A 15,107-nucleotide genomic window follows, 5' to 3' on the forward strand; every position below is an offset into this window, starting at 1 on the left:
TAATTTAGAAGCCAGAGGCCACTTGTCTAACATGATGTGCACACATTGTGGAATGCAAGAGACTGCTACGCATTTGTTCCTGACCTGCTGTTTCACAACCTCGATTTGGAACTCAGCTCCTATCCTAACATATCCAATATCGGCAATGCGGCAGACTTCACCTTATCCCTCAAGACAGCAAGGAAGCTAATGCTTGGCCCTTTGTTCCCATGGATCGTTTGGAACATCTGGATCACCATGAATCTTAAGCTCTTTGAAAACAGGGTTTTTACCCCCAAAACAATCCCTCGCAGAGGCAGTAATGGATGCACGTGAATGGCGAGACACACAACTATCTCCAATCACTCCACCCGACGAAACTCTCCAGCAATGCAACCCCCTCCATCAACCCCTCATGCCGACACCATCACCATCAACACAGACGCTGCGTGGGTAAAGGAATAGCGGGACTGGCTTGGATCTTCTCGGACTCTACAGAGAACTGTTCTTCAAGGAGCAACAGTGGAAAGGAACGTCATCTCTGCACTTCAGGCAGAAGGACTAGTGATTAGAGAAGCCTTACTTCACGCCCAAGCTAACGGATACTCCAACTGAACATCATCATCAAGTCAGACCAGGCCCGGCCCTGGGGTAAAGTCCATAAAGCAAAGGCTTTAGGCGCCAAAAATTGAACATATTTTAAAGGCGCCAAATTATTCTTGTAGTTTCACCTTAGGCTAGTGGTTCTTAGCTTGTCCACATGATTATCAGGGCACGAGTTCGAATCTGACGTCTTGCTCCCTTTTTTATAATAATATTTTGTCCTTTTATATTATTCTGTTTCATTCTAGATTTATTCATTAATACAAATAGGAACATTTATTTAATCTAACAACTACAGTTTCTTTATTTATACATGTTATATTAAAAAGTGTGAGATTAATTAAACAAAACCTAATTATTTATTTTGCTGTATTAATAACAATTACATTTACTTTCTTCACGTCTCTTTGTGTATTTCTTATTCTTGCTCTAATAGCTAAAGAAACTATAGCAATTAAAAACTCAAATGATCAATTCTTCATATTATAAGTTTGTTTTAATTTGATATTCATCTGAATAGCTGCATATGTCATGTAAGTTTTTTTTTCCTCTCTTTCTTTTATAGGTTTCTGTAGCTTTTTTTTAAATGACATTCTAACAAACATAAATTATTGTAATATTTTCATATTCGATGCTGAAAAATAATTTTCCAAAAAAAACATGAAATATTTTTTTTCATATTTTCTTTCTTTTAAAAATTTAATTTTAATAATATAATAATATTTTTATTACTTATTTTAAAAATATAGAAAAAATAATATATTTAAATGGCATATTTTTTAAATACGCTTTAGGCACCTGATAAGTCCGGACCGGCACTGAGTCAGACGCTCAGGTTTTTACTCGAGCTATCAACAAACGGGAATCAATCAAAGAAACTTTTTGAAACTCTTCATGATATCCAAAATTTAGCTTGTGACCTCGTTGTATTTTCTTTATGTTATGTACCTCTAAGAAAAACTCAGCAGCTGATGCTTTGGCAAAATGTGCCTTGCGAAACTGCAATATCACCATGTAACACCTAACTTTTATTATTAATGCATTAGACGTCCAAAAAAAGCTTTATGATTAGAATTTCTATAATCTATATTTCATCATGTACACATATCATACAATGTGTTTATGTAATTATTATCAATGCATCGTTTTCTGATTATACATGTAAAGCAAAAAGAAAAAAAGATGTTATATATGAATATTTATTTGTATCTGTATATTTTATTTTATTTCTAAAATATTTAATGCATGTTATATGAGTACAAATACAGTCATAGTTAATAGTCAACAAAAGACAACCCAGTGTTATATGAGTTTATTTGTCTTTAGTGAAAAACACTAAATCATATATTTATTTAATGTATTTTATAAGTAATTTAAGTTAAACTATATGAAAGTGGCACTGCACAGAATTCTTGATATGATTTCATAAACTATGAGAAAAGCTATTATCCCTTTTGGAAAACGGTAAGTATTATGTGATATAGGAATCTTAGTTTTGTGTGATTATTAGACCGAGAGCCCAAATCCACTAACGCTCACGGGTTAATTAATCTTCTGATTTTTGATCAATTATAACTCAATGAATTTAACCAAAAGAAATCCAATTAGATTTTGACATGGACGACCAATTGTCAGCCTTAGAACATCTCCAATGGCTTACTCTATTTTTTATTCTAAAATAGAGTAACTCTATAATAGAGTTTGAGTTTGTTCCATAGTACTCTATTTTAGAGTAGAAAATAGAATGATCAACAAAAAAAAACAAATTACTCTATATTTGGAGTAAACCTATTTTTCACTCTATTACAAAGTGATAAATAGAATACTATTGGAGCATTTTTTATTTTAAATTCTATTTTAGAGTGAAAAATAGAGTGGAGTTGGAGATGCTCTAAGGGCATCTCCAATGTAACACTAAAATTTACTTTATATTTCACTCTAAAATAGAGTAACTCTATTATAGAGTTGAATTTGCTTCAATGGTTCACTCTATAATAGAGTTACTCTATAATAGAGTGAAATATAGAGTAATCTTATTTTTTCACTCTATATTTGGAGTAAAAAAACAAGATTACTCTATATTCCACTCTATTATAGAGTAACTCTATTATAGAGTGAACCATTGGAGCAAATCCAACTCTATAATAGAGTTACTCTATTTTAGAATGAAATATAGAGTAAATTTTAGTGTAGCATTGTAGATGGTCTAACCATTTGACAGGTATAACCAAAATTAAGCAGTTAAGAAATGGTCGTCATATCAGTTGTCAAACGGAATAAATCATATCTTCTTGGTATACTAGGCATAATTAGATTCATAACTACCGATAACAAAATTCTTAGATAATCAATAAAACTAAGGTTATAGTAAAGTAATAAATCAAAATCACTAAATGTTTTCTACATTCATGTTTTCCGAAAAAATTAACTAACAAAAAAATTAGCTTTTGGAAGAAAATATAACATGGATTTGTTTCTTTCACGATGCCATATTCTTAGCCGCATAATCAACATATAAGCAACTGTTATTTTATATTCTATTAAAATAGAAGTCATGATTTTTTTCATATGTGATTTTTTTTTATTATGAATCATTTAAAAAAATGTATTTTATTAAAACGAATACCACATAAAATCTTTGAACTACTTTAATCATAATATATTTTGATATCTTTTTATTTTAAATATAAAAATATAAATTTAAAAAATCTAACAAATCTGTTTGAAAATATTTTAACAAGATCTTATTTTTCAAAAATTATATGTAAATATTTTCACTAATTTTGTAATTAGTTTTTAAATATTACTATACATTAATATATTTAGTTATCATTTATAAAATAAAAAGTAAAATTATATCCCATTTTTATCTATTATATAAGTATAATCAATTGTATTAAAAGAAAATTATTATATGGAGCTAAATATGGTAAAATTATATAATTTATTTTCATAATTATAGATATTTATGTTCAAAAATATAATATGTTGGTAACACGGGTTAAGATTAGCAAACTATATAATTATAAATATTTATGTTCAATTATCGTTTATAAAATGAATAAATTCTATCCTATTTTTATCGATTTTATATTCATAATCAAAAATGTTAAAATAAAATTATTATATTGAATTAAACATCATAAATTTTACTTTCATAAATGTAAATACTCATATTAAAAATATAATACGATGACAAAACGACTTAACATTAATAAACTATATATTACATGTATAAAATTAAGATTTTTCTATATACAATAATATATTATCTAAAATGAATAAAATTATAAAAAAAAATGCCGAAAAAATCTATCTTTGAAAGGCGGGTCATAATTTAGCATAAATTAAATACAAAATAATTTTCAAATATGTTGTTTCATACATATATTAATATGTTTAATAACTAAATGCAAATACAATAAGATAAATATATAATAAGAAGCAACAAATACAAATGATGGTTTTATACAATTGATTAACTACAATAGATAAACCATAATAGTCTTAATTATTTTATTTGAAATAGTTATATAAACATTTAAATATATAATTAACTTTTTAAAAATGTATACTATTAATGATCTACAATAAATATCTACGTATATAAAACTGAAAACAAACACCTGCTCAACATATTTAGTTGAACTTAATATACAACTTTATGGAGGCCAAAACGATAGTACACATTGTAAAATTGAAGATTGAGACTTGAGAAATGTACAATGGGGACTACGCACATAAAGATCCAAACTTGTGTTGCTTGTACTGGTGGAAACCAGTACATAAACAGCACGAGACGAGACCAGGATTTGGTGGGAAGTAAGCGAGTTAAGTGAAGAGCAATTTAAAACCATAAATAGAACAAGAGTAGATAGCTTCTTTAACTCTCTCCATCTCATACCCACCACATCCTCTTCTTCATCTCCCTACATTTACTTCTCTATTCCATTACAGTTAGGAGTTGGAAGACACATAACCACTTCAATAGCTTGCATTGACGAATAGATTTCCACAAATGTCGAATCTATATAAAAAACGTCTTAAATTATAAGTCAAAGATTGGGTTCTGCAGACTAGGATTCGTTGTTGGATATGTATTTATGGAGAAACAAAGATAATCAAAAACAGATAGATGAAAGCATGACATGTGAGACTTGTGTTTAATGAGACTTGTGTTTTAGTTCCAGAGCCAAAACTTTTTTCTTAATAATTATTATTAACATAATACATATTTGCACGTCTTACTCAGAGTTTCTCTCTGTTCATGATATAGTTTTGATTATACTTTATACACAAGACTTCCACATTCTTCCTTCTAAAGAGATCACTACAATAGAAACATCATCGTGGTACCGTCTCCGTTCCCCTTGTGGTATCTCAAGCAGTTCATTAAAATCCATACCTAGAAAGATCAATAAAGATTTAGAAACCACACTCAATACTTGGAATCAAAGAATATCATCGAGGTTTTTCGATATATTACCAGCTTTCTTGGCAGCCCGGAAAAGAAGTTCTTGAACCAAGTGTTGAGCCGGGTCACCTTCAGGTTGTAAGGTGATGAAGAGTTCCACCTCTGAAACCGCTTCTTCATTAGTGAAGTATTGGTAGAGACCATCTGATGATAGTATCAGAAACTGGTCCTTAGAGCCTAATCTATGGTGGTAAAGTGCTGGCAAGCAATTGATGTAAGGAGACGTCCCTATGTAATCGATTTGAAACATTTCGAGAAGCGCATTGTTCCATTTTGGCTGCAAAGATTGTATATCCCAAAAGTTAGATTATGTTGCAGATACAAAAGTCTTGCCTATAGACTAGTGACCGAATAATGTTCAAGAATCAAGAGATGATGAATGTGACATGTACCTGCTTGAGGAAACCTGCACCGAAAGCTCTTGTGACCTTCAACGAACCTTTAACACGTTCATTCGACACAGCACTAGCATCATCTGGATGCTCCTTTCTTATTCTATCAACTTCCTGAATAATAACAAAACTGGATTTCATCAAAACTGTTCGACATTTTACCAATTCTTACAAATTTTAAATGCTATAGCTTCTTTACCTCTTCTACGTTTGTGCTATGATCAACAGTAAGCTGAAAAGCAGATAGGTTCGGGACCAAGCCAGCTCGTTCTCCTTCACAAGTACCATCGAAATCAATCATAGTTTCTTCGTTGATTCGTTCCAAGTCTTGTCTTATCTTACCCATCCAGTACTCAGTCTCAGCTTTCTGACCAAGCACCGCTCTACTATCTCCCACATTCATCAAATAAACATCTTCGCCTTTCATCAACATCACAAGAACACAAGAACCCATCAAAGCTAGCTCAGGATTCTCGTGGAGTATCATGTCTGCATTCTCTAGATACGCTTCTTCCGTCTTCCTCAGAGCTTCCGACAAAGCCTTCAACACGTCCGAAGAGTTCGGATCCGGATCCGGATCCGACCCGTTTGTCCTCTTGTTGATTTTTTCCTTTAATAAACGGTCGAGATCGAGCCTTTCTCGATCCCACTCGCATCTCCACCGTCGTTGACTTTCTTCGCATTTCGTTGACTTCCGACCATCGTTCTTTGACTTTTTCTCACAGTTTTCGCTCGGACAGGGATTGTTACTGTCCTGATCAACGCAATCAGAGGAAGGATTTGCGTCGAGTTTGGGATCGTCCCATAGCAATCCCTTGAGCTCGCGATGAACAGCTGGATACAGATGAGAGAGAAGATAGTCCGGCGCATCTGGACCGTTGAATCCATCGTAGATTCCGACGAAGAGCCATCCATGTTCTTCCGATACGACGACGTGTACACGATCCTCCCCGGCTTTCCCCTGAGCCCACTGAAGATTCTGGCTTTCGAGCGATACGTCGTCGTCTAAGCTCCCTTCGCTACTGAAATTCAAGCTGTTCACCGTGAGATTCTCGTTGTGCGGTTGTTGGTGATGCTGGTTCCGGGTTTTATCCGACCCGAATACCCAGTCGGGTTCTTTAACCGTTTTAACCGGAGCCACGATGGAGTTTTGTCCCCGGTTAATCGTCTTCGAGATCGCTCGACGGAGAACCCGAGCTAGATATCCTTTTCTCGACCCGAACCGGTTAGCTAAACCGTGAGAGAAGCTGCGCTGGAATTGATCTGATTCGGAGCCGAGCGGACCGGAGAATAAACCTAAACCGTCGATCGGACCGGACATGAACCCTCTCTCGATCGGACCGGAGAGAAATCCTCTCTCTAACGGACCCGAACCGGGAACGATCGGACCGGAGCTCCTGGGTATCGGTTGCAAAGGGATCGACGCGAACGACGTCGTGCTCTCGAACGCGGCGGCTCTGTCGATGTGCCCGTACGGATCGTAGAGGGAGGTGGAGAGAGGAGTCGCGGCGTTCGCGCTCACCGATGCGCCGGAGATGGTACGGAACGTCGTCGTCGTTGTGTCTTCCTCTGAGTGAACTTTGGAAGATGAAACTCGGGTCGGGTCGGGTCGGACGTAGCAGAAGGAGTGGCCAAGACCTTCGTCGAGAGGATCCGGTTCAAGAATCTTCATCTCTTTTTTCCGGCGAGTTTCTCCTCCGCCGGTGAAACATTTACTCAGCTTCGTGATTCCGTTACCCATCTAAGTAGCCGCCGATAAAGACCAAAAGCAAATTTCTTGAGAATTGAAAAAACTGATGAGTTTTAGAGAAATTCAAAAGGTTAGATTACAATTGAAGTTTTTCAGACATGGTAGACAGGGGTTGAAGAAGATGTAAGAGAGAGAGAGAGAAAGAGAGAGAGTTGACTTCTGTGTAACGAAAATGATTTTTTTGAGTGGAAATTATAAAAGGGAAAGAGAATATAAAGAAAAAATATATATGAGATATTATAATATTATTCTGTTTTTGTGTTTTTAAATCTGAAAAGGGGAAAGAATTGATGAGGATGAAAGAAATAAAACTTTTTGTTTTGAAAAAAAAAGACAAATTAATTTTTGCACCGAGCTCTTTCGACGCCAAAGGGGTTGACTCGTGGCTAAGGCAGGGTTGCAGTTTTCTTAACTCAGGGGTGGATTTTGAAATGTGTGTCTTTTGTTCACCCTCGTAAGGAAGCGCGTCCACTGCACGTTCACACTTAGATCGCTTTTAGAAGTTGGTTTTTATATTCGGTCAAAATAGATAAACTGAGATAGTTGGGGGACCTTCTGAAATTTCAAACTTGAATTGGTATAACGCTCATTTTATTTAGATAATTTTTATCATATCAACTATTTAAGTAATGGTTTTTCTTTTGTAAATTTTGCATCAAAATCTGTTAAAATGTTATATTTAAAATATTATCAATAGTATTTAAAATAGATTTAAAAAGTTGATGGATATACATAAATTTTTATTTTTATATGTTAAATATGTATTTTACAAGAGAAAATAAAATTCATAGGTTTTCATAATTGTAGATGCTATAAATAGTTTTGCTTAATAGATAAGATTTTATCAGTTTTCACCACAAAAATATAATTTAGATATTCTAAATAATAAAAATTTATCTTGATATACTTGGATAATTGATATCTACTCAATAAAAAAATATTTATTATTTTATTCTAAAAACTAGATTGATTTGTTTAAGTAAATTTAATTTTTATTTTATTAAAAAAAAATATTTAAAAATATTTTGATATACAAAAAATGTCGATTTATAATTTTCCTGCAAAATACACTAAGTTCTAAATTAATATTACTTGTAAATTATATTGATTTTTAAATAATTTTATTTATTTTAAATATTATTGGTTAAAATGTGTAATTAATAAATATATATATACATTTCAATTATTTTTTAATATGCATAAAAAATATCAAAGCGATACTTTAAAGAAAATGGAGAAAATATTGAGTAAAATAACAAATCATTAACGTGCGCGTGGGAATGAAATTGAACTGACCATTTTAGGGATTAAAAACTCAAAGACTGTAGAAAAAGATTAAAGACCAATTAAGGAAAGCTCTGAAAGTCAAAACAGCTACAGTTTCCTTCAAATTTACACTACTTCAATGTGCTTCGATCACCGTTGGATCTCGTGAGGAGTGTAAGAGTGTGCCACACGTCAGTTGATCACTGACTCTTCGTTATTTCATAAATTCTCGTCAACTCTCAGCTCTTGCCCGCTGCTTAACCATCACTATCTCTCCTATGTCATAAATATTAAATTTATACTTTATTTCTTATTTTTATACTACAATTTGTCCAACTAAAAACTTAAAACGTACTCTAAATGTTTTTTTTGGATAATTATTATAAGTCTATTGTTAATTTTGATTTTCTTGAGTGGGTGGTCTATATTTATATATTGTAGTTGGAGGTTGTGATAATTACTATTCTAAATCACGCGAGAAGGATTCGAATGGTGGAATCATATCTTTTGTTTTACGATTTGATTGGTTCTACAATAAAGAGAAGTAATTTATCATACATATATACACAGTATATTACATTAGCATCGTACAGTAGCAGACATTTGTTTTCAAAATTTTGTTGCAAACTTTTTAAAAATAGAAAGTTACATTGTAAAGTTATTTGGGAATTTGGGAAAAAATGCTTAGAAATATAAAAACGAACTCAAATATTTTTAAAACACAATAAAATGGTGCATTTGAATGTTGATACGGAATAACAATGTTGGTGTTTTGTTTATTTTCCTACAATATAAAATAAAACTCAGTGTTTAAAGAAGTGGCATCTGTTGTTCAAAAAAAAAAGAGGTGGCATCTTGTAGTATGTTACATGCTAAAAATATATTACATATGCTTACATTTGAATATTTGATAGTTTACTAAAACATACAAAATTGTAATTATCTGCAACTAATTGTTGCGAGCCAATCCATTTCAACATACCTTAAATTTTTAAAACTCAAAATCTAGAATGAACAACATATGTAATATATTGAACATAGTTGTCATTTATGCCTCAATTTGTCTCAAAGTTGAATAATTTAGATACAATACACTCATCGCTAAATATATACATAGGTAAGTATGACACTTAAAATAAGTTGTGTACGGCTTAGTAAATTTTGAGATAGATTGTAATCAAAATGGCAATTCGATCTAATTTTTTTTAAAAAAAATCTTAGCAAATCCCAATAAATAAAAATATAAAGTGTCGTATTTTTAAGGTTGGATTTACTTTAATGTAGCAAATCACAATAAATAAGGTTGAATATATATATATATATATATATATATATATTCAACCTTATTTATTGTGATTTGCTACATTAAAGTAAATCCATATATATATATATATATATGAATTTTATACTTGGTAAATTAGACTCTTCAAGTTTTCTTACTTTCCAAACATATCAGCTTCTTTTTGAAAATATTAAAACTTAATTTATATTACAAATTCATTTTATATAGTATAGTTGTTATCCAAAAGTAAATATGAATTACCGTTTTTTGACTGAATATTTTATGATTAATGTATTTTACACGGTGAGCGTGATTCCAAAACGGAAGCGTGATTCCAAAACGGAATCGTAAGCTTCCAACAAATTTTTAAAGAAAATATTTTAGAAACGTTTTGGAAGCGAGATTCTGTAAGCTTCCATAAGGTTCCGATTCCGATTCCGGTTCCGAAGTGGGAAGCGGACGTCCGATGAAGCTTCCGTGCAACGTAGGGTAGTGTACAAGATAGTAGAAATACATGAAGATTATATGTACTAGAAAATAAAATATTATTAGAAGTCCTTCTTTAGCTAAATAGAATAGAAAAGAATTAGACTGCTATGTATTTAAATTTATTCAAGAAAAAACCAAATAAGTTGAATGGAATAAAATGGTTTTAACGTTACAATTACTTTGGGATATTCTCTAGTTCAACATACAAAATTTGAGTCAAAATTTAAGATGAATTGAGTAATTGGCTGATCCGTTACAAATTCATTTTACGTTTTTTTGTCATCTTCATTTTACGTTTAATATTATAGAAAAGGGGTAATCACCAATCCCACTAAGAATCCGTTACATTTTGAGATTTTTCATAATCCATTCATGTTGTTCCACGTGAAATTTTTGAGGTTTACGTTTTTGTTTCAACGGGCATAAAAAGCTGGTGCATTGTACATTTTAAAATATTTGAACGGATTCGGCAAACACGTTGCAAATATGTCAAGAATCAGTCTCGAGTAAAACAAAAGAAATATGGAAAGTATCAGTTACTTTGTAACGTTTAAATTTGATTTTAGATTTTGTGCACCATTAAAAGGCACACATTAACTTTATCATTTGTCAATCACTGGTTATATGCATTTTGAAAAGAATTTGAGGTTTATTATGACCAACTTTTCTTCAATGAAAATCTAATCAATTTTAGATGATATGTTTGTAAAGATGTGATAAATCTTCACATATCTAGTATGAGGTTGATTGGATATTTGGTAGTTTATAAAATATACAAATTTATGATGATTTGCGACTAATTGTTGCGAAGTGCAATTCCATCTTAACTTGCCTTAAATCTTTAAAACTCAAACTTTGGAAAGAAAATATATAAGTAGAATTGAATATATTTTCCATTTATATCTCAATTTTTTTTTTCTAATTTCGACACAATTACTCTCAACTTTAAATAGGTTAGGTTAAGTACGGCACTTGAAAATAAGTTATGTACGGCTTATTAAATCTTAAGATAGATTTGAATCTCAAATTTGTTACAATACCTAACAAATCACGAAACTAAAAATGTCTATATTTATAAGGTTAACAATATATTTTCTCCTCATAACTATCATATAATCACCACGTCCACACGAAATTAAGGTCTCATTCTATATATCCCCATCAAAGTTTGAATTTTATTTATCCATGAATTAAAAGTTTGAAATCCATTCACACACAAACCATGATTAAGCTCGGTTTGTTGTGTACCAATACATGCCTAACCAGTAGACACTAATCAAAACCTAAATAAAACTAAGAAAATACCCAATTAAAGTAATTAATCCTTCAATCATCCAAAATAAAATCCAAAATTCATAAACTAAAGGATCAAAATCACCAAATCATCAAATCGAAAGAACCAGATTATCTTATAGTTAATGATTTTGATTTGGAGATTTTAAACTTTTGGATTTTCAAGTTTTGGGTTTTATTTCATGGTATGTGTGAATAGATTTCAAACTTTTAATTTGAGGGAAAATACAATTCGGACTTTGACTTCGTAGAGAAATTGATATTTAATATTCGTTTGATGGATATATAGAACAAGGCCTTAATTTCGTGTGGACATAGTGCTATATGATAGTTATGAGGAGAAAATAGATGGTTAACTCTATAAATCCAGATACTTTTAGTTTTGTGTTTCATTAGGTATCACTAGGTAAAGAATCCACGTGATATCGCATGGGAGCTCATTTATACAAATAGATATGAAAATAGAATTTAAAATCTCATTAAAAACTTATGCAGTTTTTAGAAAATATATATTTTTAGATATTTGTATATTTTTTAAATATATATATATGTAATTTTTAAAATAAAAAGACACATATTTAAACGAAAGATAATTCTTTAAAAATATTTACAGTTTTTTATGATGGAAAAATACATCATTATGAAAAGAAGCATCTTTAGATATTTTCTCTTAACACATCACTTAACATTTTTTGGAAAAAACACAATAATTAATGTGATATTGAAAGATACATCAATTTTAAAACAACATTCAACATAAAATCTATGTTTTTAGGGGAATTTGCCAAAACTAATCCACAACTTGACTTTAACCCCAAACCTATACTCAAACTTGAATAAAATGCAAAACTAACCTAAAAGCCTTGTGAAATTACAGCACAGTCCCTTATGACTAAACAAAAAAACAGAAGCTATTTTTACGAATATAACCCTAGTAAGTCGTCTGAGTGGTCTGAGATGTTGGAAGTCGTCTGGACAACTTCAAAGTAAGTCTTCTGGTGTAGCTGATCTTAAAAATAATTTATAAATTTTTAAAAAAATATTTTGATAAGCGAAAAATTAAAATCATGTAATTATAAACAGTTTTAAGTGATATAAATTAAAATATAACAAAATTGAATTGTTTTCAACATAGATGAGTGTAAGTAATGAATCATAGTATTCTTTGGTCTAGCGTTTGGCAACATATGTTGGAGTATTTTATGTATTCTTAGGGTTAGATTTTGGAAAGCTTGAATGTTTTTTTGAAAAATTAATTTTTTTACCTATACGTGTTTATTTTTGTGTATAGTAAACACTTTTGAAGTTTAATTTGATTTTATGAAGTGTTTAGTTAATTAAGTTTAAGGGTTATGTTTAGGGTCTAGACGACTTACATTTCAGTCGTCTGGTGAAGAAATTAAAACAGACGACTTATATGTAAGTCGTCCAAATATTCCTGCCTAAAATTTAAAAAAAAATTATTTTCCCGCTTATATAAATTAAACCAGACGACTTACTTGTAAGTCGTCTCGAAAGTCTTCTATTTTAGTTTCCCGCTAAAAATATTAAACTCTTCTGGACGACTTACAAGTAAGTCGTCTAGGAAGTCGTTTGAATCAAAAATATTTAACCTAATTAGATTTTTGTCTCCCTATATAAAGAAAAATTTACACATTCTCTCTCCTCCTCTCGAATGGCTGCAACAAAAATGTAATGTTCATCTTTCTAAAACTCTTCAACCTCTCTCTAATCTCTTTGACTTGAAAACACCAAACTTTAAATGAATTTTTCAGTTTTATCTCATGTATTTCTTACTAATCTATCTCTTTTGCATTTTTTTAATCAGATGGTACTCATCTTCCACTAATTTAAAGGTAGATCTCTTAATTTTAGATATGTATTTTTGTGTGTTCTATAAATGTAGATTTATCTAATCTTCCATTCATTTTCTCTATTTTTAAGTCATTTCAACGTTTTTGGATATGCAGGTTTTTCAGATCTGGATTTGAAGTCCAGATGACTTCCATGAAGTCCAGACGACTTCGAGGAAGTCTTCCAGACGACTTTCTGGAAGATTTCCAGGAAGTCGTCTGGACTTCCAGGAAGTCTTCTGGACTTCCAGGAAGTCGTCTGGACTTCCAGGAAGTCGTTTGGACTTCCCGGAAGTCGTCTGGACTTCATGGAAGTCTTCTGACGAAGTCTCCATTTCATAATAGATCTGAGCGTTTTGGTAAGTTTTATGTCTGATTTTTCTTCATTTGGTAACTCCTTGTTGTATAAAGTTCTTACTTTTTTTCCCAAACTAAAACTCTCCAAACCCACTCTAATCTCTTTGACTTGAAAACACCAAACTTTATATGAATTATTCAGTTTTGTCTCATGTCTTTCTTATTAATCTATTTTTTTTGCAGGTTTTTAATCAGATGGTACTCATCTTTCACTCATTTAAAGGTAGATCTATTAATTTTAGATATGTATTTTTGTGTGTTCTATAAAGGTAGATTTATCTAATCTTCCACTCATTTTTTCTGTTTTTAAGCCATTTGAACGTTTTTGGATATGCAGGTTTTTCAGTTCTGGATTTTATATGCAGGTTTTTCAGATCTGGAAGACTTCTGGGACGACTTACCTGTTAGTCGTCTAAAATATAATGCACTAGACGACTTACAGGAAGTCTTCCAGACTACTTCCAGGAAGTCTTCCAGACTACTTCCACTTCAGTCGTCTGGACTTCCTGAAAGTCGTCTGGACTTCCTGAAAGTCGTCTGGACTTTCTGGAAGTCGTCTGGAAGTCGTCTGGACTTCCTAAAAGTCGTCTGGACTTCCTGGAAGTCTTCTCACAAAGTCTTCTTCCATATCAAGTGGAGTCCAAGCTTGTCTTTGTAGAAGAATGATCTATAATAGTTTTGTTTGTGGTCTGTTTTGTGAATTGCATGTGTACTCTTTTAGTTGTGAATTTTTTGTAAAATCAGTAATAATATTTTCCAAAGATGTAATACATGTGCTAACAATATGTTTACACATTTACAAATCAATGAAATAATAGACTTCAGTAGCCTTTTCTTATCTTTAGATCTCTCATATGCAATAATAAACTCCAATGGCCTTTTTCTCATCTTAATAAACAAGAATGTTGGTTTTTTCATATTGATACAACATTTTAAGAAGCATTTTAACCCTTCTTCCAACTCATAACAATAATCATCATTATTGTCTATAACAATAATACTTAAGAGATGGAAACAAACAATAGCAACTAGTCAAAGCATATCATATTTTTTTATAAGCTTGCATATCATATTATTTACTTAGTCAAATTTAGTAAAACTAGGGGAGAGAACATATTTTGTAGATATGAGTTTTACATATCTTGAAGTTACTTATCACTCTTAAAAATACAAGTTATTCAAAAACTAACGTAGAAGACTTAAAAACTAGCGGAGAAGACTTCCACTGAAGTCTTCTCGGATCAGTTAGAAAGTTTAATTAACGTGAATGTTGGTAACCTCATAAATATCACCAATTAAGTTATAAATTTCATTCAGTAGCCCAAATATTCATTAATAAACATGAATTAACAAGTAAATGTTAAAAAGT

At 31.3% G+C, this 15,107-nt stretch overlaps 1 protein-coding gene across 1 annotated transcript; it reads right to left on the bottom strand.

Moving 5' to 3' along the window:
• Window positions 1-4,760: 4,760 nt before the first annotated feature.
• Window positions 4,761-7,405, bottom strand: LOC106352623 (probable protein phosphatase 2C 23). The gene is made up of 4 exons (XM_013792243.3): window positions 5,648-7,405; window positions 5,449-5,562; window positions 5,069-5,333; window positions 4,761-4,987 (listed from the first exon to the last, which is right to left on the bottom strand). The coding sequence occupies exons 1-4, from the start codon at window positions 7,187-7,189 to the stop codon at window positions 4,872-4,874; spliced, it is 2,037 nt and encodes a 678-aa protein (XP_013647697.2). The 5' UTR covers window positions 7,190-7,405; the 3' UTR covers window positions 4,761-4,871.
• Window positions 7,406-15,107: the final 7,702 nt, after the last annotated feature.

The sequence above is a fragment of the Brassica napus genome, chromosome A7 (genome assembly GCF_020379485.1).
Source record: "Brassica napus cultivar Da-Ae chromosome A7, Da-Ae, whole genome shotgun sequence".
NCBI classification, from domain to species: Eukaryota; Viridiplantae; Streptophyta; class Magnoliopsida; order Brassicales; family Brassicaceae; genus Brassica; species Brassica napus.

Excerpts from the sequence above, each read along its gene's own strand:
- LOC106352623 (XM_013792243.3), bottom strand. The coding sequence starts at position 7,189 with ATGGGTAACGGAATCACGAAGCTGAGTAAATGTTTCACCGGCGGAGGA. Across the intron at positions 5,563-5,647 it reads ATAGCACAAACGTAGAAGAG|GAAGTTGATAGAATAAGAAA; the intron begins GTAAAGAAGCTA and ends GTTATTATTCAG. Across the intron at positions 4,988-5,068 it reads CCGGGCTGCCAAGAAAGCTG|GTATGGATTTTAATGAACTG; the intron begins GTAATATATCGA and ends TGATCTTTCTAG.